The sequence below is a fragment of the Brachyhypopomus gauderio genome, chromosome 3 (assembly GCF_052324685.1).
Source record: "Brachyhypopomus gauderio isolate BG-103 chromosome 3, BGAUD_0.2, whole genome shotgun sequence".
Lineage (NCBI taxonomy): Eukaryota > Metazoa > Chordata > Actinopteri > Gymnotiformes > Hypopomidae > Brachyhypopomus > Brachyhypopomus gauderio.
In genome coordinates this window covers 29,574,257-29,599,158 of record NC_135213.1, presented here as the reverse complement: position 1 = coordinate 29,599,158, position 24,902 = coordinate 29,574,257, and the positions used below count along the sequence as shown (strand labels likewise).

Sequence of the window (24,902 nt, the reverse complement as noted above, 5' to 3'; positions counted from 1 at the left end):
GGGCATTGTTCTTGTCATTGTTCTGGGCATTGTTATGGTCATTGTTATAGTCATTGTTCTGGGCATCGTTCTGGTAATTGTTATGGTTTTACAGGGTTCAATCTATAGTTTAATTTTCAAATTTGCACTTGATAAGCAGTGTTGGGAACGTTACTTAAAAAAAGTAATTAGTTATAGTTACTCACTACTTGTTCAAAAAAGTAACTGAGTTAGTAACTGAATTACTCTATAATAAAAGTAACTCGTTACCAGGGAAAGTAACTATTTGCGTTACAGTTAAAAAAAGGTTATATGCCAATTAATTAAGTTTTTTAAGCAGTTTTCACAGTCAATTGAAATGAGTAGATCAGAAAATTGTTTAACTTTTGATATTTATTGCACATCCACAGAAAAGTGCAGGATAAAATCCTTTAAAATCCCAAATCTTTGGGAAAAAAAAGCAAAAGTAAACAGTTACACTATATAAAGTGCATTTACATCTATGAAATTAAATTAAATTCTCTCAACCTGAGACAACTGGTTTGTTTACAACAGAAGTAAACTTAACAATAAAACCTCTATTCTTAATTAAATAAATCAAATACTCAGTCTGGTAGACATTCAGGAACTTCAAGTATTTTTTTAAATAATGTTTATATCGCCTTGAAAGTTCTAGTTTTCTTCGGCTTGCACCTGACGCCATTTCGGCCTCTTCTCCGTTTGTGTCGTGTCACTCGCGTGCTGCGTGTAAAAACACTGGCTCTGATTGGCTATCATAACGCTGCCTTAGCCAATCGCTTACTGACTTGTTAAGTTAAACAGGTGTTACACCGAGAACTGTGACCTATCGGGATCTGTTACTCCTCACTAGCCTGTGCAGCGGTCCGCTCGCATTAGTATATCAATATGTAGTAACGCACCGCTTTTAATGACCAGTAACGTCAACGGCGTTGTAACGACAGGAAAAGTAACTAATTATATTATCCCGTTACTGACAAAATGACGACGTTACCTAACGCCGTTATTTTTAACGGCGTTATTCGCAACACTGTTGATAAGTCTGTAAAAAGTAGTGGATGAATGACAGGCTATCGTCCATCTGACGTCTAGGGTTTGACACACGCAACCCCCCCCACACCCCACCCCCCCGGCCCGGTCAACGATCGGCACACATGGAGACAAAAAAAATGAAACCCTGAAATTGAAAACTGTGGTTACATGGATTTAAACACATACTAAGTTAGCTATGAGGTGAGAAACAAGAATTTTCAGGCCAATTTAATTCGGGTCCGTGTCGACCCGAGACACCAAGAACTGTTTACTCCGTCTAACATAAGATAAGGGTTAATGCAACGCCCCCTGGCTGCAGCATTTAGAGCCTAGTTGTTGCAGTACACAATAATGTACCTCCTTATAAAGATAGGATACAGTTCACTGCAGAATTTGTCTTTGAAACCGATGAAATGACATGCACATAAAAAGTCTGCACTCCATCAGTACTTCTGAAACCCCCACGTGTAGCTGACGAGTCTACAGTGCACGTCTGAAATCTCACGTTAGTAAGCGCGCAGGCCCAGAACGCAGATTCACGTGACTGATTTGGCCTCAGAGACTATAATAAAACTCGAGGCGCCGCGACTACGAGAATCACGGTTCTGTTGAGGACCAGTTACTGTTATTGTGACGTTTTTAAACGAATGTTAGCACGAGGGATGATGTTCACGTGCACCCGAGCAACCTTGTGAGGCTCTCGCGTAAAGGGTTCTGCGCGCTTGGCTTCGTCGGCAGCTCTTCTACCGCGCGCATACTTATTGCCCACGTTGCACCAGCGCTGCTGTGAATTATTAAGTTAAATAGCTTAGCAGCACTACTGTGTGATTACTCAGTCTTTCACTCACGGATATTGTTGGCGCAGCTTACAACCAGTTAAAATTGTTTTGAAATAGGCTATCTGTTACTACTTTAAAACGTAATACAGACATAAACGTACCACTACACTATTTCATAGCTGACAAAATGTAAACAGTCCAAATACGCATTTAACAATAAACGCACGATATAAATATACACAGAACCAATTGGAAGTTTTTTCTTGGTTTAATTAAATGATTCTGCGGTTCTGCCCTGCCTTGTCTTTTAACTGAATGAAGCTGTATATTCCGCTGCACAACCAGCTGTTTTGTTAAACTGTTCAAATAATAGTGAACTGAACAGCTGAAAGTTCTTCAAATGATTCCTGTTTGCATGCGTTAACGTGTTTAAAGTGTGCCACCGATGCTTTATCAATAGGCCAGCAATTTCAGAACTTCGTAATTGCGCTCATATTCTTATAATACGTAACGCTCACGAGGAGGAGGCGCTCGTGTTTAAACGTCCGTTTATGAGTCATGAATCCAACAGTAACTGGTTGTAAAAGAAAAAACTGGTAGTGGAGGGGTATTGACTTGGTTCGCTCATCATTTCCGTTCCTCCCTGGGTTCTCAACCATATAAAAGCAACAGGGCGTGAGGCTGGGACCCACGACCAACCCTCGGCAGCACATAGCCCGCGATTCACCACGCCTGGAAGTCTCTATTACATAGTAAGTGACCACTTTTACATTTTACTTTATTTCTTATTGTGGTGAATACAAACTTTCTGATTAATTTGATGTGGGGGTAGCTCTCGGACTACTGTTTCAAGGCAAATTCTAGCAAACCTCGCAAGGGGCTCGGTAGAGTTCTCTAAAGTCCTTCATAAAGTTGATCTTGCACTGCGCAGGCAATCGGTCAAGCAGTCGCTCAAAGTGAGGAAATTGTTCAGGACCCTGGACAGTGTCGTGGTGCGTTCATTAACCAAAACCAACCATCCAACTAGCTGATTGGTATTTTAACCTCAAAGAAAATTGAAAGAGTTGGCTTTTCAGGACCTTTCAGATATGACATAGCGATCAAATTAACCACAAGCTGGATTAACCAACCCGCGTTATTCATTTCACCTTGAAAATCAGTTCTCGCCTTGTGATTTAAAGTCTAATAGTCTGTGATGCTGACAGTTCTCAGTGAAAAATAGGCTTAATAACGCCAACGCGTCGTTAAGAGCTTTAGTGATTAATTTTCACTGACAAAATTTCCCATGGTGTAAACTGGGAAGAAGTAATATAGAAATGGAAGCTATTTATAAAGAACCTTTTGATTTAGGTAGGAATCTATTTACGAAGAACCTTTTTATTTAGGTAGGAATCTATTTATGAAGAACCTTTTTATTTAGGTAGGAATCTGTTTATAAAGAACCTTTTTATTTAGGTAGGAAGCTATTTATAAAGAAACATTGAATTGTATTTTGCTCACGTAGAATAGTGAAACACCAGAATGTTTTACTGTACTAAAAGCGATGTTGACCTCTCAGATGGCCGGTACACTGAGGTCTTGGACGGCGCTCGCGGCTCTCTTGTTTTGCGTGGTAGCCTGTTTGAGTAGCCTCACATACGCTTACCCGCCAAAACCCGAACTTCCTTCTGGAGAAGTTGGGCCCGAGGAAATGGCCCGGTACCACACGGCCCTGCGACACTACATCAACCTCATCACGAGGCAGAGGTGAGTTAGGACGAGCTTTAAGCTTTAAAGTTTTAAAGACATCTATCTATCTATCTATCTATCTATCTATCTATCTATCTATCTATCTATCTATCTATCTATCTATCTATCTATCTATCTATCTATCTATCTATCTATCTATCTATCTATCTATCCTTCCATCCTTCCATCCTTCCATCCTTCCATCCTTCCATCCACTTACCTACGTAAAATAATTTGTTCATATGTAATACTAGCTCGTGATTACTGGACTCAGACTAGTTTTAGACTGTTTTAGCTCGACAATTACTAGTTTCATTTAGTTTCCATTTGATTTTGTATAGCGAAAGCTGCATAACTGTCTCCCACGAAGGGGGCGTTGTTCGTGTGTGCGCCCATTAGTGAGTGTTTTTGAGTGGGCGCACTTGGTGGACGCGCTTTAACAAAGACTTGGGTGCATTCATTCGCTACAGCGCGTGAAGCTAGCCTTGTTATTAAGTGGGTTTAACCTGTCACGCTATGCACACGCGCTACAGTTCCAAACCTGTTATTTAAATTCCATGAGGGAAAAGGACTTCTTAACGAAAAAGAGTTCTAGATTAATTATAACAATAGCCACTTTGGATTTTTTATTCATAACTTTTTTTATGTTTTGTTGTGACTCTGTCTAGTTAAAAACATTTTTGCACGTGTACTTGAATAATGTCTACTCAGAGGTCCACTTTATTTTAGCAGTCTTATAGGCTCCTGGGATGTTAATATTGATTGCATGACATAAATTTGGGTTTATAACCAAGTCTTCTGCAGTGAACAGCACAGGTTAATTAATTAAAAGTTGGAATGAAAAATGAATAACTGTGTACCCTCCACTCCTCTCCCTCTCTCTGTCTGTCTCTCTCCCTCTCTCTCTTCCAGATATGGGAAGAGATCTACTCCTGAGGCAGCTATGGCTGAGCTGCTGTTTGCTGATGACGAGCAGGATGTAAAACCACGGTGAGTAGCAGCAATCATTCTAGAACACTTACAATAATATCTTAACATTCTAGAACACCTACAGTAATATCCTCACATTATAGAACACCTACAATAATATCTTAACATTCTAGAACACCTACAATAATATCTTAACATTCTAGAACACCTACAGTAATATCCTCACATTATAGAACACCTACAATAATATCTTAACATTCTAGAACACCTACAATAATATCTTAACATTCTAGAACACCTACAATAATATCCTCACATTATAGAACACCTACAATAATATCTTAACATTCTAGAACACCAACAATAATATCCATATAGATCACCTACAATATCTTCAAATTATACAACACCTACAATATCCTCCAATTATACAACACCTACAACAACATCCTCACATTCTACCAATCTAATGATGTTCCTGTCTCAGACACCCCATGTAGTGATCACTGCTAAATGTTTAGTTCAGGACAGTGATATTCTGAAAGAGGTTGGGGTTTGAGTCTTGACCTGAGCTGTGTTTCTTACAGGACTGATGAGCGTTTGCCTTGGTAATCACCTCTTTTCTCTTGCTGTGTGTTGATGTCTGGTGCACTAGTATTCATCTTCTCCACCATAACCCCACCCACTCCTCACCACCTACCTACCCCAATAAAGGAATTTACTGAGTGACCAACACAGCATGTACTAGCACTGTCCCTACCCACGAAGGCCCCCTCTCACCACAACATGGAGATATCTCTCTCTCTCTCTCTCTCTCTCTCTCTCTCTCTCTCTCTCCAATGTATTTCTGTGAAGCAACAATTGTAAATAATTTGTTACTCACACAATTTAGATGAATAAAGAATGGCTACATGTTCTAAGGTTTTTGATTCACTTCAGAAATCTTCTTTTGCAGGTTGTATTTTTTCACTGTGTAATAAATCTGAAAATCTTTTACCAAGATGTTTTTAAGGTTAAATAATATAGTGACTGATAGTGCCTTGCCATGAAGTCTTAAGTAATTGGCATTAGCGCAACTCAAATAAAAAAAGAAAAATCAGAACGTATTGAGTTCAGCACTCAGAGTGCTGTTATACTCATTGACCACTAGGTGGAGACATTTATTTTTCTTCAAATCATCACCTTTTGATTCTTAATTATGGCGAAAGGTTAACCGTGGTTTTACTACAGACTCTTAAAGTCTTAACCTAAACATGACATTCTTTTTTCTTATTTTGTAGAAACATATAGCAAACATAGTATCCCCTTTTTGTGTGTGCTGGTACAAATTATATCCACTCTATGAATGCGGGCGTTATCTGTTTGTTTTAGTCACGCCGTATACATAGTTTTGCGATCTTCGTGCGGTAACTGACGCGTTCAGAATCCCTTAAAGCGTCAACGCAGGCAAGCGCGTGCGGGGAGACCACAGAAGCACCGGATCCGCCGCTGACGGGGTCCGCACGCTGGCGTGTTGTGCGTTTCCCCTTTGATCAGGCAGGGGGCTGGCCGATTAATTACGCTGCACCTCACAGCATAACAACATAGGCTGATTAAGGACGTCATTACCTGTGCGTCTCTAAAACGGTCATATATTGTAAAATTAGATTGAGATTAAATTGAGACTACTTCGGCTGTCCTATCCATTTAGCGTAGTAACTGTGAGGCACGGTTGTATCCTGCCAGCTTCATCAATTGGTCCGACATCTAGCGCGCGCTGAACCGCCTGTCTGTCCTGTGCCAAATACACGCACGAACGCAGCCGCGCGGACAGCGTCAGTGAGCGCGCAAGCTTGTCTTGTCAGCACCGTTAGGCCTTGTATGGACCGTAGATTAAACGTGGATCTATCATACGATATTGTGACAGAGAATCTACCGATTTCAAGAAGAACACGAGCTCCGCTGACTTCTCCAGCTCGTCTTCGCGAGGAATCCCAGGTGAGCGCACGCACGACGCACGAGCCTGGGATGCTGCACGCGGGGTGAACGCGCACATTTCTGGGATGGACTGGCATGATCGTGCAAGTCGCTCCCTCGCGGGATGGTGGAGCGATCTGAAGCCAATATAAGCAGCGAGTGTAGTGGAATAACCTACACATGACCGAGCCGCCGGTCTTCTCGCGGCCGGTGGACATGTTTCCTGGTAAAAGCCTGTCCAAACGACCTAACTCGGATTAGGCGACATTCACCCAGCGTGTAAGTTATTAGGCAGAACGACATTTAGTTTGGTACTGATTAAGGAGAATAGCAATTAGTCTAACGAACGCGTGTTTAATCTGTTTTGAGACTGTGGTTAGGTCGAGCCATGTCGTGACTTTGTACAGCAAATTCCAAAGTATAGTCCAGAATACCACATCACGTTTCATTTTCCCCTTGCTTTATGAACGGATAAGAGTGTCATTTTGTAAATTACTCTTTCCTGTCGGTTTATTTGGAGGAACAATTCGTTCCGTTTTTTCTCTTTATGGCAATTACTTTGGGCAATTACTTTGGGCTTCGGTGTTTAATCAGTTTAATTCCCAAAGGAGTTGATTTTACGCGAGGCGGAAAATCACAGAAAGTAGAAGGCGTATAAGATAACTTCATCCTAATGTTTCTTGGTGAATTACTGATATGTCACCTCAAGGTCCAGGGTTTGATCGATCCATCCATTTATCCATCCATCCATCTTTCTCCTTCTCCATTGTAAATTTTGATTTACAAGTGTGTGCGTGTGTGCGTGTGTGTGTGTGCGTGTGCGTGTGTGTGTAATATGACCTCCATGTCCGACTCTATAGCCTGTTCTCTTCCCTCAGGTGTACTGCCCTGGGGTCGTTTCCAGGCCAGTGCAGTCCGCAGACAGTTTAAAAGGTTCTGGTTTTGGTCGGTAGGGTCCGCTGATCGTCTGCTCCATCAACACAAGGTAGTTTGGGAGGCTCAGAAATCATCGTCTGATTTGCCACGTCTGATGAAATCGTGCGTGTGTAGGTGTGTGTACATACTTTTATTAAAACGCTGGTATTCTCTCAGTGTATATACCCCACACAGCTGCAAGGGATCGTTCTGATGTAGTAACACCTTCCCCCTTATTAATATTCATGAGTTTGAGAAAATTATTAATCCAGCCACCAGTAAGGGTTAGACTTCACCTAAACTTATCAATATTTAAGCCCATGTGTTCTACTCTTTGATAGACCCATTCATTTAGGTTCATTTTTTTGTCCTTTTTTGGATATTATGCCCTTGTGTTAGTGGCACCGTGGAGTCATTTAGAAACCTGATCTCAGTCTTCGCTGTTAAATTGAAGTTCTGGTCAGAAGTGTTGGGCCAGTCCCGTCCCTGGGTGCGTATCCGGAGCGGTCCGTGCTTCGGTTCTTGTGGTCCATTGCTCTGGGGGCGTGTCTTTGGAGTTCTCCTCACTGGGCTGTTTCCCTGTGAGTCGGTTCCGGTTCTGAGTGAAGCCTCGCGCTGTCTCTGCTCTAAGCCTTCGTCCTCATTGTTCGGATCTTCCGTCTCCAGTCCGGTTCTGTGCGACGAGCGTCCAGAAGCAGGATGCTGATCAGGAGACAGCCTGAACACTGCTCCAGAGCCTCTTAATTAATCACACTGGGTTATCATTATTTTATGCAGTTCCTCCTGTTGCCATGGCAAAGCAGCACAAAAGGGGGAGGGGGAACTGTATTGAGACAAAAAAGGAAACGTAGAGAGAGAGAGAGAGAGAGAGAGAGAGAGAGAGAGAGAGAGAGAGAGAGAGAGAGAGAGAGAGAGAGAGAGAGAGAGAGAGAGAGAGAGAGAGAGGGATGATCACGGTTGTCTTGGATACGGCCATTTTCCCCTGTAAAGTAATGAGAAAGCAGAGCTGTGGGGGACCGAAGGGCTATTTTTAGTTGGGCAGCACGTCAGATGCATCAGGGGCCAAGGAGTATTGTCTTGCTTATGTTGCCATAGCACTCAGTGCCCTGAATGTGCTTGCAGTGGACTGAGTGCAGTGTGTGTGTGTGTGTGTGTGTGTGTGTGTGTGTGTGTGTGCTTATTAGTGATAGTACCGGGATTATTTGGCTTTCGGGTGAAATTTCAGGATGAACCTAAAATGCACTCTAACCTTTACAGGTGAACTTATTGTGACCTGTATACTTCTGAATGCACATGTCCAACTATTCAGTTCAGTGTTTCAGCACTTTTTCACAACTTTCTGTTCTATAACAAGGAGCTTAATGGCAAAATTCACAACAAGTGTTTGATCCCTGAATCGACCAATAAATGTGCTGGTTCAATTAGAATTGGTATTTAAACAGACCTCCTCATCATGCTGCTCACATGACATCATGATACAAAGATGAGCAATTGATCAACAACACCTCTCCATTGTTAGGCTTCAAACAGGATGTTCTCAGACAGAAGTGGCCACTGAGCTTGGTGTGTCACAGTGTCATCAGCAGGTTGCAACCAGAGGTGGGTAGAGTATTCAACAATTTTACAAAAGTACTGTTATTTAAACCAAATGTTACTCAAGTAAAAGTAAAAGTATGCATCCAAAAATTTACTTGAGTAAAAGTAAAACAGTACTTTGATAAAAAGCTACTCAAGTATTGAGTAAATGCATGAGTACTGTCTTGTGTCAATAAATTAAATCATGGGAAATAGAATTACTGGAAACAATGACTTTTAATGATAACAAAAATAATTTATTATAAATAAATATAATGTATAACATTTATTTATTATAAATAATTTGTATTTTTGTTTGTTCCTAATTATTAGGCCTTTGTAACTTTAATGTGTTCCACAAAGGCACTAACTGAGGAGACTGTCAGCCAATACTGTAGCTACAACTTGACGCCAACTGAATCAATTTGTAGCAAACTTTGGTTCAACTAAATCATCATATATTACTAGTGTGTTCACTCAGAATGTGAACTGGTTCTTAGTATTGCACTGCGTTACATTTAATAATTACATCATACAAACGTTATGCCTCAGAGATAAAGCATTACACATAATTATACATATGGCAAACTTATCGCATCGTGTTTCCTCAAATTTAATGTTGAGTTCTTGTAGGCTGAAATGTTCACACGTTTGGCAGACACAACTGACAGCGCATTATATAACTGTCCTTTTTACAAGTTTGTAATGTAAACATTGGCTGTATGAGGTCAGGGATGCTCGGTAGGTTTTTCTGTCGGGGGGTTGTGGGTTGTGTGGCACCTAACCCCAACTGCTCCCCGGGTGCTGGGCTAGGGCTGCCCACCGCTCTGGGCATGTGTGCACCGCAACCCCTTATTGATCACTAGTGTGTACCACAGCCCCCTAGTGATCACTAGTGTGTGTGTGTGTGTGTGTGTGTGTGTTTGTGTGTTCTCACTGCACAGATAGGTAAATGTGGAGAATTTAAATTGGGGTGAAAATCACAATAGCCAAATATGGAAAAAAATTAAAAGAAAAAAGAAATGGAGAGACTGGAAGAGTCACAGAAAGACATAGAAGTGGATGTCCTTTGGCCAAATCCCACTGTGATGACTGCTTCATTGAACCGTGCCCTGTGGAACTGGATGATGAAAACCACACAACTCCAGATACATTTAATGGAGGTGAGAGGCACCGAAGTGACACGTCAGACCATTCAAAACCATTTACATTAGAGTGGTCTGTATGCTAGACAACGTGAAAAGGTACCTGACCACACCACCAGGCACAGACCTACACTTTGTGAATGATACAGTGACAGGCCCATACCACTGAATGACATCATTAATCCAGTCACTGTACCTATGCATGATCAACACAGGCCTAATTTCATCTTCATGAATGACAATTCTCCAGCTCAGCGAGGTATCATTAGGGAACAGCTGCTGGAGTCTGGGGTTCCTCAAATGAATCCTGCACTTTCTCTAGACAGGAATCACACAGAAAACCTGCAGGATCAGCTGAGTTGTCATGTAGAGGTTTGTAACTCTGTACCCCAGAACCTCAATGACCTGAGGGTCCTTCAAGAAGAGTGGGATGCCATGACTCAGCAGACAATAAGGCGACTTGTGAACAGCATGAGACGTCTTTGTCAAGCTGTAATTGATACTCACAGGCACATGAAAAGGTTTAGACATTGTGATTTTTTGTTGGAATTTACCCACCACTATTGCTGGCTTTTGTTTAAATATCACTGTAGTACTGTAGTAACTAAAAACTGAACCTTTTAGATTTTTCATAAATTTCCCACAAAAGCTGAATATCCCTAACATGTGTATGAGTGTAAATGAACACCTTTCCCATGGGATGTGTTTTTTTATTACTTTACGGTCATCTGGGCAGGTCGCAGGGTTGCCAACTTTTGACGTTCGCTTAGAGTGAGATTTTAACCTGGAGGAGGTGGCGAGTGTAAATTGTCGAGCGCAGGGGGGGATGGGGGGGGTTGGCGAACATAAGTTGTTGGGGGGGGGGGGGGGGGGGGGGAGGGTTGGCGAACGTTGGGGATGGGGGGGGGGGGGGGGGGTTTGGCGAACGTAAAATGGACACAAATTAAGTATTGTATCGCGATCTGTCGATCGCCGGTGGTTGGCGCCAGAGCGAACTAGTAACTCATTGAATCATATATGTGGATCAGAGGTAAATAAACTGGATTTTTTTTTCGGCGTGAGATATCGGAAGTGTGGCGTGAGAGCGTGTGAAAACTGTCAAATGCGTGTGTCTCACGCTCAATGCGTGAGAGTTGGCAACCCTGAGGCCGGCCGCCTTTCCACCTTCCAAAGCAAATATTTAGGTCAGTCAGTTTGTCAGTGCCATCAGAATATCTAGTCTGTGCAGGGGTGGAAAGTAACTAATTACATTTACTCACATTACTGTAATTGAGTACTTTTTATGAGTAATTTGTAATTTTCTGAGTAGTTTTTAAAATATGTAATTTTTACTTTTACTTGAGTACATTTTGACCCAAGTAGTTTTACTTCACTACATTTGAACGCCCTCACATTACTGAGTAAAAAAATATTGATGGTGAAAAATTTAATGCGGGCAGAAATTTAAACTTCTGAGTCCCAGAACTGAAGGCCAATTGCGTGGCCTTGCCTTGTGCGCGCCATTTCCATTGTCTCATAATCAGGTCGTAATCTGCTGCACTTTTTTCCCAAAAGGATGAGATTGTTCTATCTTTAAATCTTCTATCTATCAGGTTCTGTGGGATCCTGTGGACATTTTATTGTGAAAAGTGGAATACTGTGGGCACTGTATTTTGAATAGTGGAATCCTGTGCGTATTTTGTTTTATTTTGAGATGTGGCATCCTGTGGTCATTTTATATTTTATTTTGAGTTGTGGCAACCTGTGAGCATTTTATTGTGAATAGTGGGATCTGGTGGGCACTGTATTTTGAATAGTTGGATCCTGTGAGCACTTACTTTTAAATTGTGGGATCCTATGAGCATTTTTTAATTTTTGATGTGGGATCCTGTGGGCATTTTATTGTGAGTAGTGGAATCCTGTTGCATTTTAGTTTGATTTGTGGCATCTTGTGGGCACTTAATTTTGTGTGCATTTTTTTTTTGAATAATTTGTAATTTAAATTTCTTTATTCTTATCATAGTGTTGTCCGTTGGACAATAGGACTGAAAATTGTTTGCACTTTATGGTACAGGTTGTGACTGTACAGAAGTATGTTCCTGAGCCCAGCTGATCTTTTTGCAAGTGTGAATATGTACTTAAATACGCTTTGAAATCGATTAAAACAACATGTGCTGAATTTGGTTCATGATTCATCTATGCATTAAATAACTGAAAGTAACTAAGTAACTTTTACTCAAATTACATTTTAAACGAAGTAATTTTGTACTTTTACTAGAGTAAATTTTGAGATGGGTAATGATACTTTTACTCAATTACAATTTTTCAGTACTCTTTCCACCTCTGAGTCTGTGTGCCATTGCCTATGAACAAGGCAGTCAAAATACTTAGTCATGTTGTCAGTGAAACTATAAATCACAGTCAGTGCAGACTGTATATTCTGATGGAAACTAGATAAGCTTTTGATTTCAAGAATGCTGCACATTCTGTGGTATATCAAATTAATACATGTTACACACAAAATACAAACTTACACAGAACACAAAGTTACACATGTTTGTATATGGGAGACTGATAGCAAGAAATTGGACTGGAATTTGTACAGCAATATTATTTGGCTGTATTGTTCGCATAGCAATTTGTTGACAAAAAAAACTGATTGATATTACTGTAAGAAAAGACAGACAACTGACTGGAAAAACTGCAAAATTAGAAACAAATTCTACACATTCAAAACAACCTGAGCACATACAGCCTCTTCTTGTTGTACCTCTGGCTGAAGCTGGTTGCTGGGTGCAGCCAAATATTGGAAGAACAACTGTGTCTTCAATCGTTCAAACATTTCATAGAGAAAACATGTAATTCAGAAATGTGCTCTCTGCTGTAATGCTGCACATTGACATACATTCTGACATGTTACTGTATTTAATTTTTTGTTTTGCATTTTTGCATTCTTATACCCAGAGGTGTGTAGGAACGCGATACACTTACTCCGTTACATTTACTCAAGTAGCTTTTTGGACAAAAATGTACTTGTAAGAGTAGTTTTAATATGAACGACTTCTACTTTTACTTGAGTAAATATGTGGTGAGAAAAACGCGACTTTTACTCCGTTACAATCGGATTTGCGCCGCACGCTACCGTTACTTTCGTTTTGTAAATAATTCGTCTTTTCAGTGAGAAGACTGACCAACGTCTTGTCACCCGAGTATGAGTGACCAATCAAATGAAGCCGGTCAATCACGTGATCACATACGCAAACTTTCTCCACCGTAGCAAGAAAGTGACAGAAAAACCTACCGAGCATCCCTGACCTCATACAGCCAATGTTCACATTACAAATGTGTAAAAGGACAGCTATTTAATGCGCTGCAAGGTTGCCAAGTTTTCAAGATCACTTTTGGTGAGATTTAAACCGGGGTGGGGGGGGTGGGGGTTTGGGTGGTGAACGTAAATTGTTCCCGGAAGGGGGGGGGGGGGGGGGGGGGTGTAAAATGGACACAAATTAAGTATTATATTGCGATCGATCGATCGTCAGTGGTTGGCGACAGAGCAAACTAGTAACTCATTGAATCATAGATATGGATCAGAGGTAGGCCTGTGTTGAAAAAATCGATTTTCCGATTCAGAATCGATTCGCATATGATGATCTGATTATCGATTCGTACGTCCAAAGATCGATTTTTTAGTGAACTTTTACCCCCGCCTCGTCACTGAATTCACGCTGGCGTGCTCGGTCTAACTAACTGTAAAACAACAGTCACCCAAAAGCTGTTGCTACCAAATGCATTTTTATTTTAAAAGTGCTCACACTTAATAAACTGAAAGTATAAAATGGACACAAATTAAGTATTATATTGCGATCGATCGATCGTCAGTGGTTGGCGACAGAGCAAACTAGTAACTCATTGAATCATAGATATGGATCAGAGGTAGGCCTGTGTTGAAAAAATCGATTTTCCGATTCAGAATCGATTCGCATATGATGATCTGATTATCGATTCGTACGTCCAAAGATCGATTTTTTAGTGAACTTTTACCCCCGCCTCGTCACTGAATTCACGCTGGCGTGCTCGGTCTAACTAACTGTAAAACAACATGGCGACGGACAGTGACGGTAACGACGATAGTCAAATCGGCAATCTAAAAACAGAAGGACAGTTTATCCAGTGTCAGTGACTTTTTACATTTAGTCCATGTCACTGACAGTTTACCCAGTGTTTTTACAGTTTAAAAAAGTTAAAAATGCTCTTGTAACGTTGGGCGCAAGGCGATGGATGAGACAGAATCCTTTGCACTTTCCAAATCGTTACGTTTATTACGTTTACCGAAGCGCAGACAGCGCACATGAAACACGTTTACATAGAACATGTGTGACTCAAACAACGATGAGCACAGGACGCTGCGCGAACGCACATTAAATGGACAAACCACACAAACCCCACGTGATGACGAGACGAGCCACAGGTGAGGATTATCACAAGACGCACCCGCACCCACGGAGATACGCAGAGTAGACGCAGACAACGTTAACACACGCCCAACAGGGAGGGGTCGGGGACCGTAACGTGACAGTTCTGGTATTATATTCTCACTTTAAAGAAAAATACACGTTTACATTTTATACTTTCAGTTTATTAAGTGTGAGCACTTTTAAAATAAAAATGCATTTGGTAGCAACAGCTTTTGGGTGACTTCTTAATTATTTCAATCATAATAATAATGCACTGGTTAGTGTCCCAGTAGGAGTCCACTGTTGCAGATATAGACACCTCAAAGATGTCCTCTGTTTATTGTCCTGGATTACCTTTCTTGAAGGTAGATTTATGATTACCCTTTTCACCAGTCTTCCAGCCATCAGTAACTACCAACTACCAGTAACTATTTGCTGATTAATATTGATATAATACTAGTTTTAACATGTTGCTTCTGTACATAGTCAGGAAACAGCTCAAATAAATAAATTTTTAATAACACTAAACCCCGAATTGGATCGAATCGGATCGAATCGATTAAATCGGATTAAATCGAAATAAATCGATTCTTAATCCTCAGAATCGGAATCGGATCTTCTTGTTACTAAGTAACACGTTACTGACATCACTGCATATAGGATATCAAGAGTAGCTCATGGGGGGGGGGGGGGGTGCAGAGGTTCAATTTTCACACATCAACAAGAGGAGGCTGTATGTGCTAGGGTTGATTTGAATGTGTAGAGTAAGTTTCAAATTTTTTAGTTTTTCCAGTCAGTTGACTGTGTTTTCTGAATCTCAATCAGATTTGTTTTTGTCAACAAATTTCAGTGCGAATAATATTGCTGTACAAATTTGATTCCAGTCCAATTTCTTTCTATCATTCTCCCACATACAGTGATGTGTAACTTTGTGTTCTGTGTAAGTTTGTATTTTGTGTGTAACATGTATTGTTTCATTTGATATACCACAGAATGTGCTAGTTTCCATCAGAATATACTTACAGTTTACTTACAGTGCTACATTCAAATAGCTTTACTACTGAAGTTCCATTCAACGTAATGAGAAACTGTGTAACACAATTGTTGTTTATGGCCTAAAACCTACAGAGTCCTTGTGTAAAATAATTCGTCCAAAAACACTTTGGTTGTGTTGTGGCTGGATTTGCAGAATTTCGGAATTTGCAGGGCATTTCTGCAATCTAGCATATGTGTTATGTTGATGAATTTGCTTTGCGTATTTGCAGTGCGTTTTGCTTTTGCAGCGTGATGGGCTTTCAGGACCACCGTAGCGTGCAATTCAGCATGCAAAACTCTTATGTTTCTGTACAGTAAGAAATGTGGAGCAGCTACCCAGGTAATATCTGACATGCAGACCCTTAAAAAAAGGTTTTTTTTCCACAGTTGTGTATTTTTTTTTTATGGGAGAAGAAATACTGAAGGACCTAAGAGTCCTCACTTTAGTACCAACCAGTTTCATGTTCAAGGATTTAGGGTGAAATCTCGACCTCTTTAAGGAGGGCAAGAGGATCCAACACAGCAAAGCTTACAGAATTAAATGAAGCCAGCAGTTTCTAAGTACCTACCTAATGACCACATTTTCTGTTGCTAGGTAATGCATTAATATATGCAGGGACAAGTCAATTAGCTGTTGGGAAATAATTGTTTCCATAAATGGGCATAAATAAAGTGTAGCATCAAGATGGAAGAACTGCCAGTTGATAAGACACTAGTGATTCAACTATAGTTGGTTTTTGATCTGAGAAACTCTTTAGATGTAATGTTACCAACATATTGCATAAAAGTGACCTCATTAATTGAGCACATCAAATCAAATGAATCCAAATGTTGTGCAAATTCACTGATGGTGGGTTTTGAAGGGCATACATCCATGAATTATGGCATCATACATACATGAATTATGATGACATACATTCATACGGACATGAATAATGGCATCATACATACATACATACATACATAAATGATGGCATCATACATACATGAATTATGACATCAAACATATATACATAAATGGTGGCATCATACATAAATACATACATAAATGATGGCATCATACATACATGAATGATGGCGTCATACACAAATACATACGTACATGAATGATGGCATCATACATACATGAATTATGACATAATACATTCATATGGACATGAGTGATAGCATCATACTTTCATACATACATACATACATACATGAACAATGGCATCATACATACATGAATTATGACATCATACATTCATATGGCCATGAATGATGGCATCATACTAACATGAATTATGACATCATACATACAAACGGACATGAATGGTGGCATCATACATACATACATAAATGGTGGCATCATACAACATACAGGCAACATACATAATTACATCGTACATGTGCTGATTCAACACCAAGTCATGTGATATGTGTGTCATATTGGAGGGAGATGTCATATTAATCAGTGTCGTTTTCAGCAGAACTGATCAGTGGTCCAACTGTGGTGTATACTCTCACCCTCACAGACCACAGAAGTCCATGCCTCATCTAAAATATGGGGTTTCCTGAGAGTTGGGTCAGATAACTTGGCAGAAGATGAACATTGGTTTGTTCTGAGGGCCGCTGTGAAATGCCTCTGGCTAAGAGCGCTGTTGGAGAAGCAGGGTAATCTTGGAGGACCCTGTCTGCTCCACCAGGACACTACGCCCTGTCCTTGTTTCTAGGACGATTCCTTTTTAGAGGAACGCAGTACAGCAAGCGAGGCTTGCATACCCATTAGAGACTGACTGTCCGACTGTCTGTCTGTCCGTCTTTCTGTTTGTCCCCGTGGAGTCCGTTTCTCTTTTTCACATTTACTTTTCCATGATACATAATTTTGTCATGTTATATGAAATTATATTATAGGATTAAAAATAGCATAATGGTATTATTATTTATTTCTCCTATTTTCTTCTAAAAATATCTTTAATTAAAACTCTCAGCAGTAATAAAAAATACTGTTAATTAAAACTCAGCAGTAATAAAAATACATGAAACCTAAAATGGGTGAAAAAGGGCACAGAGTGGATCCTGCGTGGTTATGAGGCCTGGTGCTTCTGCCTGAGGAAGCTGGGGTTCTGGGACACATAAGTGCTTCATATTCAGCTAGTTATCAGTGATTGGATCATTATAGCCTGTTTACTAAAACAGAGAGAAGGTAATAGCTTATTATGTAATGCACTGAAGGCGTTACAATTTCACATGTTCACAAACAACATAATGCTCAATTGTATTATTTTTTAATCCTCTCAATCTCTATAAATGAGGCTTGTACAGTACAAATATAGCACCAGAATTTGGCCTGACAGTAAAATACCTTGAATTGACTAGAGTGGGTTTGTAAATTCCTTAATATTGCAAAGATTTGCATGATGAGTCTAGTGGGCTTGAATGTAAGGCAAAGTTTTTTCATCCTGACCATGATTCATGATAGTTCAGTTATATTTGGTTATAACCCTGCTGCGATGATCTTGTAGGCTTCTACCAGTGTCCATCTTCATTCAGGCCCAAGTCGGTATCAGAGGTGACTCTTGCCAAAGACGTGCAAACAGCTGTGTGTTCTGGCTCTGTGATTACAGGGCTGTGTGTCACCATGGGAAACATGATGTCACAACAATCCTGCCAGATTGGATCAATGGGGGTGGGGGTGAGGGTGGGGTTAAATGGGGATGAGTGCAGAGCATCCTGTATGAGTGAAATGGCATCCAGTGTTAAGAGTAACTGGACTCTTCAGTGTGAGTGACTGGAACGAATCTTTAGTGTGAGGGGGAGAGAGAGAGAGAGAGGGGGAGAGGAGAGAGAGAGGAGAGAGAGAGGGGGGAGAGATAGAGAGAGAGAGAGATGAGGGGAGAAAGAGAGGGTGGAGAGGAGAGAGAGAGAGAGGAGAGAGGGGGAGATAGGAGAGAGAGAAATGAGGGGAGAGAGAGAGGAGAGAGAGAGAGATGGGGAGGAGAGTGTTTCCATGGTTCCTGAACATGCTCTTTTCCAAACAAAGATCCTTAGTTCCGTTGCACCAGCACTATCGTAGTGTTCTGACATAGTGCAATTCCACCATTACACACACACACACACACACACACACACACACACACACACACACACAAACACACACCACAATTACACCATTACACACACCACAATTACACCATTACACACACACACGCACACACACACCACAATTACACCATTACACACACACACACATGTACAGTACACACACACAAACACACACACCACACTTACACCATTACACACACACACACATACACATACATACAACATACATCCACATTACATACACGTACAGTACATACACATACACAGATGTGTGTGTCTTTGTTTACAACTCAGTTAGGTGTGAGTGGGTAATACTGGGTATGCATTCAGATGTATTTGTACCATGAGTAATGATGTTTTAAGTGTTCAGGTCATTCATAGCACACACACACACACACACGCGCGCGCGCGCACACACACACACACACACACACACACACAGCCAACAGATAAACTCAGTGCATGATTGCATGTTTAAAAGGTGGCTGAACTGTTTTCGCTGCACACCAAATTGACTGTCTGTCCCAGCCTGCCACAGTAGGGGCGTGTCCTGGGAGAGCTTCCCCACCCTGGACTAGTGTAAATGTAAAATGTAAATGTGCCATATTTTGTCAATTGTGATTTTTTTCACCGCAATCAATTTGTCCTCCTCCCATCTGTGCAGTTAGAACACACACACTAGTGATTACTAGGGGGCTGTGGTGCACACGTGCGCAGATCGGTGGCCAGCCCTAGTCCGGCACCCGGGGAGCAGTTGGGGTTAGGTGCTTTGCTCAAGGGAACCTCAGTCATGGCCTCAGGCTTGGGAATCGAACCCACGACCCTTCGGTCACAAGACCAGTTCCAGTTCCATCCACCAGACCATGATTGCCCCTTGTATGTCTCAGATTCTCCTGCATTGTATTGGTTCCTTGATGGTCAGCTGACTGACCAGACGTTATAAGACTGTTTCTAATGTTGGAGCTTACTTTGTTTAGTTTATACAGTATTTTAAGTTGAAAATTAGTTGCAATTTAGTTCTAGTGAATTTCAGCAATGAAATCATATTGAAGCCTCACAGGCTGGCAGGGTTTGGTTCCTCTGTTTTTGCTTTTAAACATTCTTTGGTCTGTTTTTCTTTGGTGTTCTCTGTCTTTGGTCTGTTTTTCTTCTGTATTCTTTGTCTTTGGTCTGTTTTTCTTGAGTGTTCTTGGTCTTTGGTGTGTTTTTCTTCAGTGTTGCCTGTCTTTATTTGCAGTATTGGTAGGAGGGGCCGTTCCCTCACCTTGGCTTATGCTCTGTAGCCATGGACACAGCATTCTAATAAATTTCCCAGCAGCCCTTGTGCTGTTGCTCCACACGAGTTTTGTTGAGAGAAGCTGTTAAGCCCTGCACCTGTTGTCTAGGTGCTGTCGGCTCTGGGGTGGTTGTTATGCATCTCTGACCGGCTTCGCTGACCACAGGGTGCAGGATGTATATGCCAGAATTGTCATGGCAACCGGGATCAAAAATACTTTGCCATCACTTTGTTAATCCCTCCTGCTTGATGGCAGTAAATATGACTCCCCTTCTATCTTTCCTTTTCTTTTCTCACATCATCCGTTTTCCTTCCCCCTTCGCTCTCTTTCTCTCTCTCTCTCTAGCTGTCTCACTCTCCCTCTCTCTCTCCCTGTCTCTCTTGGTCTTTCTCTCTCTCTCTCTCTCTCTCTCTCTCTCTCTCTCTCTCTCTCTCTCTCTCTGGTGTAACAGCTGTTCCACCGGTCTGTGTTGAGCCAGCCGTATCTGAGCTGTCTTTCAGAATAAATTCTTTAGCCTGTATCAGACCCTGTGAACCCTCTCTCTCTCTCTATCTCTCTCTGTGTGTGTGTGTGTGTGTGTGTGTGTGTGTGTTTGTGTTTGTGCATGCTTCTGGTCTGAGATCAGTCACAGTGGACATATTTTAGGTTTCCTGGATACACTGATAAAGTATTGTGGGTCATTGTACGTAATTCAAACGAAATCTGCAAGATTCCTGCAGTTCTAACCAATGAAGGAAAAATATTTTAAATGTGGGATTCTATGGCTGTGGTTTACAGCACATAAATTGGGCTGCTGTTTTAACATTTATAATTAACAATAGAGTTCATTTTTCTATTTTATTCTGTCCACAGAGGCTTGTCCAACAATTGCATGTGACTAACAAACACATTTAAACCACTAGAAGGATCTCAGATCAGCTGCTCTATTGTCTGGATATTTTGCCTGTGAGCACCATAAGGGTGTTACATTTTAAATAGTCTGCGTGCCTAAAAACCCTTATTTACTGGTATTCCAAAGATAGAACAAAGAAAGTGTAAATAATAGGAGAGACATTAACACTTCAAACAGGAGTTGAAACGTGGCGTTTTGTCCTTACTACATGCAGATATGGATCATTCTGAATGATCTTTTCTGAGTTTCTTTCTATAAGTTGAGCAGTAATGGAGGGTTGACACAGTAACCATGGAGGTTGTGTGTTTATAACGCATGGAGGTTGTGTGTTTATAACGCGTGGAGGTTGTGTGTTTATAACGCGTGGAGGTTGTGTGTTTATAATGCGTGGAGGTTGTGTGTTTATAACGGTTGGAGGTTGTGTGTTTATAAAGTGTGGAGGTTGTGTGTTTATAACGTGTGGAGGTTGTGTGTTTATAACACGTGGAGGATGTGTGTCTATAACCCGTGGAGGTTGTGTGTCTATAACCCGTGGAGGTTGTGTGTTTATAACCCGTGGAGGTTGTGTGTTTATAATGCATGGAGGTTGTGTGTTTATAATGCGTGGAGGATGTGTGTCTATAACCCATGGAGGTTGTGTGTTTATAATGCATGGAGGTTGTGTGTTTATAATGCGTGGAGGATGTGTGTCTATAACCCGTAGATGTTGTGTGTCTATAACCCGTGGAGGTTGTGTGTTTTTAACCCGTGGAGGTTGTGTGTTTATAATGCATGGAGGTTGTGTGTTTATAATGCGTGGAGGATGTGTGTCTATAACCCATGGAGGTTGTGTTTTTATAACCCATGGAGGTTGTGTGTTTATAACCTGTGGAGGTTGTGTGTCTATAACCCGTAGATGTTGTGTGTCTATTACCCGTGGAGGTTGTGTGTTTATAGCGTGTTTGTTTCCCTACAGCTGGACATGATCACATGTGAGAGGATCTTTGAGTAGTTCATGTGAAGCAGAAATCTTCATGCTGTCTTAATGCTAAACAGTATCAGAGTCTCACTGAAGGGGCTTCAGGAAATCTAACACCCCTCCATATTTGATCTTTAATGAAAATGTTACTCAACGACCACAGCCCAGTTTCTGAGTTTCATGCTTTCTCTCTCTCACTCTTTCCCTCAATTTGATTAGGTTTTTGCCATGTTTTTGTTTTCATTTATCATTATTAAAAGAAAGGAATGCCTGCTTCTCTGCTCAGATGTCTCCAGCGTAAGAGTGCTTCCCAGTGCGACTCAGAATACTCATGATGTCTTCACCTACCCTGGCCTTTTGCAGTTTGGAAATGCCTTGTTGCATGGTAAATTGATGCTCTGAATTAATGAAGGTTTTAAAATGGAAGCTCTCTTCTCCGACAGAGAGCTGTTGCAGACGCACAGGCGCCCAGACACCAGACATGCCGGTTGCATCACCCAGCGCTGATTCAGGTGAGCCAGTCCTGTTCTCTCTATCTTTTCTTTCTCTCTTCTCTCTCCATCTCCCTTTGTCCTCCCTGTTGCATATTCTTCATTCCCAGTCCAAGAAGCTCTTTCTTTGTTTTTTACAGTTTCTTTTAAGCTGAATCACAACATCCAAAAGTCCCTTGTGTCGGATGAAGGTACAGCTGAGCAACAGAGTTCCCTTCAGGTTTGAACCTCAGCTGTGCCATGCGTCACCTGTGGGCGGATGGTGCGTCCCTGCGTGCGTCTGTGCCAGCTGGCATGTCCTCTTCCCAGATCCTGTGGCAGAGAGGCCCAGCTGGACAGGTCCGAGGGTCATGGCACCTTAGTTTGCTGGTGGCTGGTGTGTGGCCTATACCAGTATCCTCCCAGTAAAGCATAGGGCCTGAGGACCAATCAGAGACTTATGGGACAGCATGTATGGTGAGCTGACTGGAGATGATGGGCCCTTCACTGAGGTCTTTACTATATAACCATATCTAAATGTAAAAATGAATGAAGTAACTCTTTGAGTCATTGAAGCGTTAGTCTTCATTGGAATCATTTAGGAATTGTGGTATGGAATTGGGGTCAGGATTGTGGTGTGGAATCAGTGTTGGAATTGACAGAGTCCATTCTCTAGACAGATTGCAATGTTGTTACTATGTGGTCATCTAGCAGTGGCACATAAGAGAGCAGAGGAGGTTCAGGGCACTTGCAGCAGGTGCGGATGGAGAAACAAACATCACGGAGAACTGGAACGCTGTCTCACTCCTTAACTATACAGGGGCCAGAGTACTGCAGGCAGGGCTACCCTCTTTCAGAGAGAGAGAGAGAGAGAGAGAGAGAGGGAGGGAAGGAGAGAAAGGGCAAAGAGAACACAGGACATCATTTTTTGCTATTTTGCAGAGCTCAAGTGAGGTCAGATGCTTTCTAAGACAAGAAAACCTTCATAACGTATAATGAATGAGTTGTGCAGGAAAACATTCATTATTTGAGGTAGCAGAAGGGAAAGGAGGGAGAGAATGAGAGAGGGAGGGAGAGAGAGGAGCACACAGCACTGCAGAAAGAGGGGTGAGGGCTGGTGGCCAGATGCAGTTCCCTCTCGCTGGTGGCAGACCTGTCAAACTGAGGCTTCTGCCCTGTGATGTCAGTTAAGCAAGTCAGACTGAGAAGATTGAGGAGACAGACAGATGGAGAGAGAGAGAGAGATAGACAGAGAGGCGAGAGGGAATGACAGAGAGGTGCAAAAGAGTGCGAAGGATGGAGAGAGAAGCGGAGAGGACGTGGCCTGACATGGGCAGGGGTCCGAGGGCTCTCCAGACGAGGCTCGCTGAATGTACCAAGCACAGACTCATTGACAACGGCTGGAGCCATTAGACAGCTGGAGCTACAGACCGGGACATCACCACATGCTCTGGTCGTCCAGCAGAGCTCCATGGTCTCCAGCATGACGACGCGCCCTCCCCGCGGGCCGGTGACTCAGCCATCCCCAAGCGTCCTCGCATTAACAGCCCTGCTCACGCTTGACTTCAGAGTGCATATGAAACACGGCCCTTTTCACCTTCCTGGCTGCTGTTGTGATCTTGGCGGTGTAGAGAGGTATCAGGGGAGTTGAGGGGAGTTAGGTCGCATTTGAGATGATTTATATGGCTGCAGAATGGCTCATGCCAAAGGACGAAGATGAACACAGAATTAAAAGACAATCTGAATGAAAAGTAACTAAAATAAATGAAAGTGTAAATTATGAAAGGATAAAGCAGAATTAAATCAGTTGGATCAAGGGCAAAATGGTGAGAGGAGAAACCACAAGAGTGTAAAGGTTGACGGAGCGCACGGAACAGCTAGGGCGACTCGAAGAGATGAACTGTGCTGTGCTGTAAAAATGCACAACGACACTTTGTAATCTCTCTGATCTTTAAGTGGGAGCCGGTGGAGAGAGATTATAGCCACGGTAATCCCGGTAATCAAGCTGGACCAGAGACCACTGACTGAGCTCCCACGAAGACGGAATTACAATACCAGAGGTGCAAAGGTGTAAAACCACGGTCTTCATGTCCTTAGATGAGAGGCAGGACTTCAGTTTTACAGTATTCCTGAGCTGGTAAAAACCACAGAATGCATTGCCTTATCAAATTTAAACAATGGGTCAAACATGACTCCAAGATTTTCAAGAAGAGAATACAGATTTGAAGACAAAGGCCCCAAATTCTTAAGATGAGACGCTGACTTAGTGGGAATCACCGCAGTCTTGCTGAGGTAAAATATGTAAAAGTATATTATGGTGGATAGTATAAACGAGGACTGAGATTCAACAAGATAAAAATGTAATGTTTGGCAGAATTAAGTGTGAACAGTAAATCGTTTATTTTTAATAGGGGAGACTCAGTGCTCTGATGAGCTGTTAAATCTGACAAAAGCATGTGTCGTATATCACTCAGATTTAGAAATGACAAAAGCTGAGAATAAACAACCTTCTCTAAGAGCTTTTGATAAAGATGAAAGTTTCAGCCTGGAAAGTTATTTAAAGAGTTTGTCTTTGGTCCAAACCAAGGTTATAATCGTGACCGAAAAAACAAAAACTGATATTGAAAAAAACATTTTCGTTAACTGAAATAAATAATAACGGTAATTAAAAGAAAAACCGATAACTAACTGTAACT

General features: G+C 41.6%; 2 protein-coding genes across 5 annotated transcripts in view; both read left to right on the top strand.

Annotated features, from left to right (window-relative positions):
• Positions 1 to 2,336: 2,336 nt before the first annotated feature.
• pyyb (peptide YYb) lies at positions 2,337 to 5,382 on the top strand. The gene is made up of 4 exons (XM_077001044.1): positions 2,337 to 2,560; positions 3,367 to 3,554; positions 4,449 to 4,526; positions 5,054 to 5,382. The coding sequence occupies exons 2-4, from the start codon at positions 3,367 to 3,369 to the stop codon at positions 5,076 to 5,078; spliced, it is 291 nt and encodes a 96-aa protein (XP_076857159.1). The 5' UTR covers positions 2,337 to 2,560; the 3' UTR covers positions 5,079 to 5,382.
• Positions 5,383 to 6,044: 662 nt separating this feature from the next.
• Positions 6,045 to 24,902, top strand: part of mpp2b (MAGUK p55 scaffold protein 2b) — a 49,265-nt gene continuing 30,407 nt past the window's right edge. The window contains exons 1-2 of one of the 4 annotated variants that reach the window (XM_077001038.1): positions 6,045 to 6,443; positions 22,180 to 22,248. In XM_077001038.1, coding sequence (XP_076857153.1) covers positions 22,218 to 22,248 — 31 coding nt within the window. In that variant the 5' untranslated portion in view covers positions 6,045 to 6,443; positions 22,180 to 22,217. Of the gene's footprint in view, positions 6,444 to 6,511; positions 6,702 to 22,179; positions 22,249 to 22,659; positions 22,684 to 24,902 lie in introns of those variants that run through there. The other 3 variants (XM_077001039.1, XM_077001041.1, XM_077001040.1) reach the window with 3 other exon arrangements.

Bases quoted from the DNA above. Each gene is read 5' to 3' on its own strand.
- pyyb (XM_077001044.1), top strand. From the start codon at position 3,367: ATGGCCGGTACACTGAGGTCTTGGACGGCGCTCGCGGCTCTCTTGTTT. The intron at 3,555-4,448 runs GTGAGTTAGGAC...TCTCTCTTCCAG, and splicing joins AACCTCATCACGAGGCAGAG to ATATGGGAAGAGATCTACTC. The intron at 4,527-5,053 runs GTGAGTAGCAGC...TGTTTCTTACAG, and splicing joins GAGCAGGATGTAAAACCACG to GACTGATGAGCGTTTGCCTT.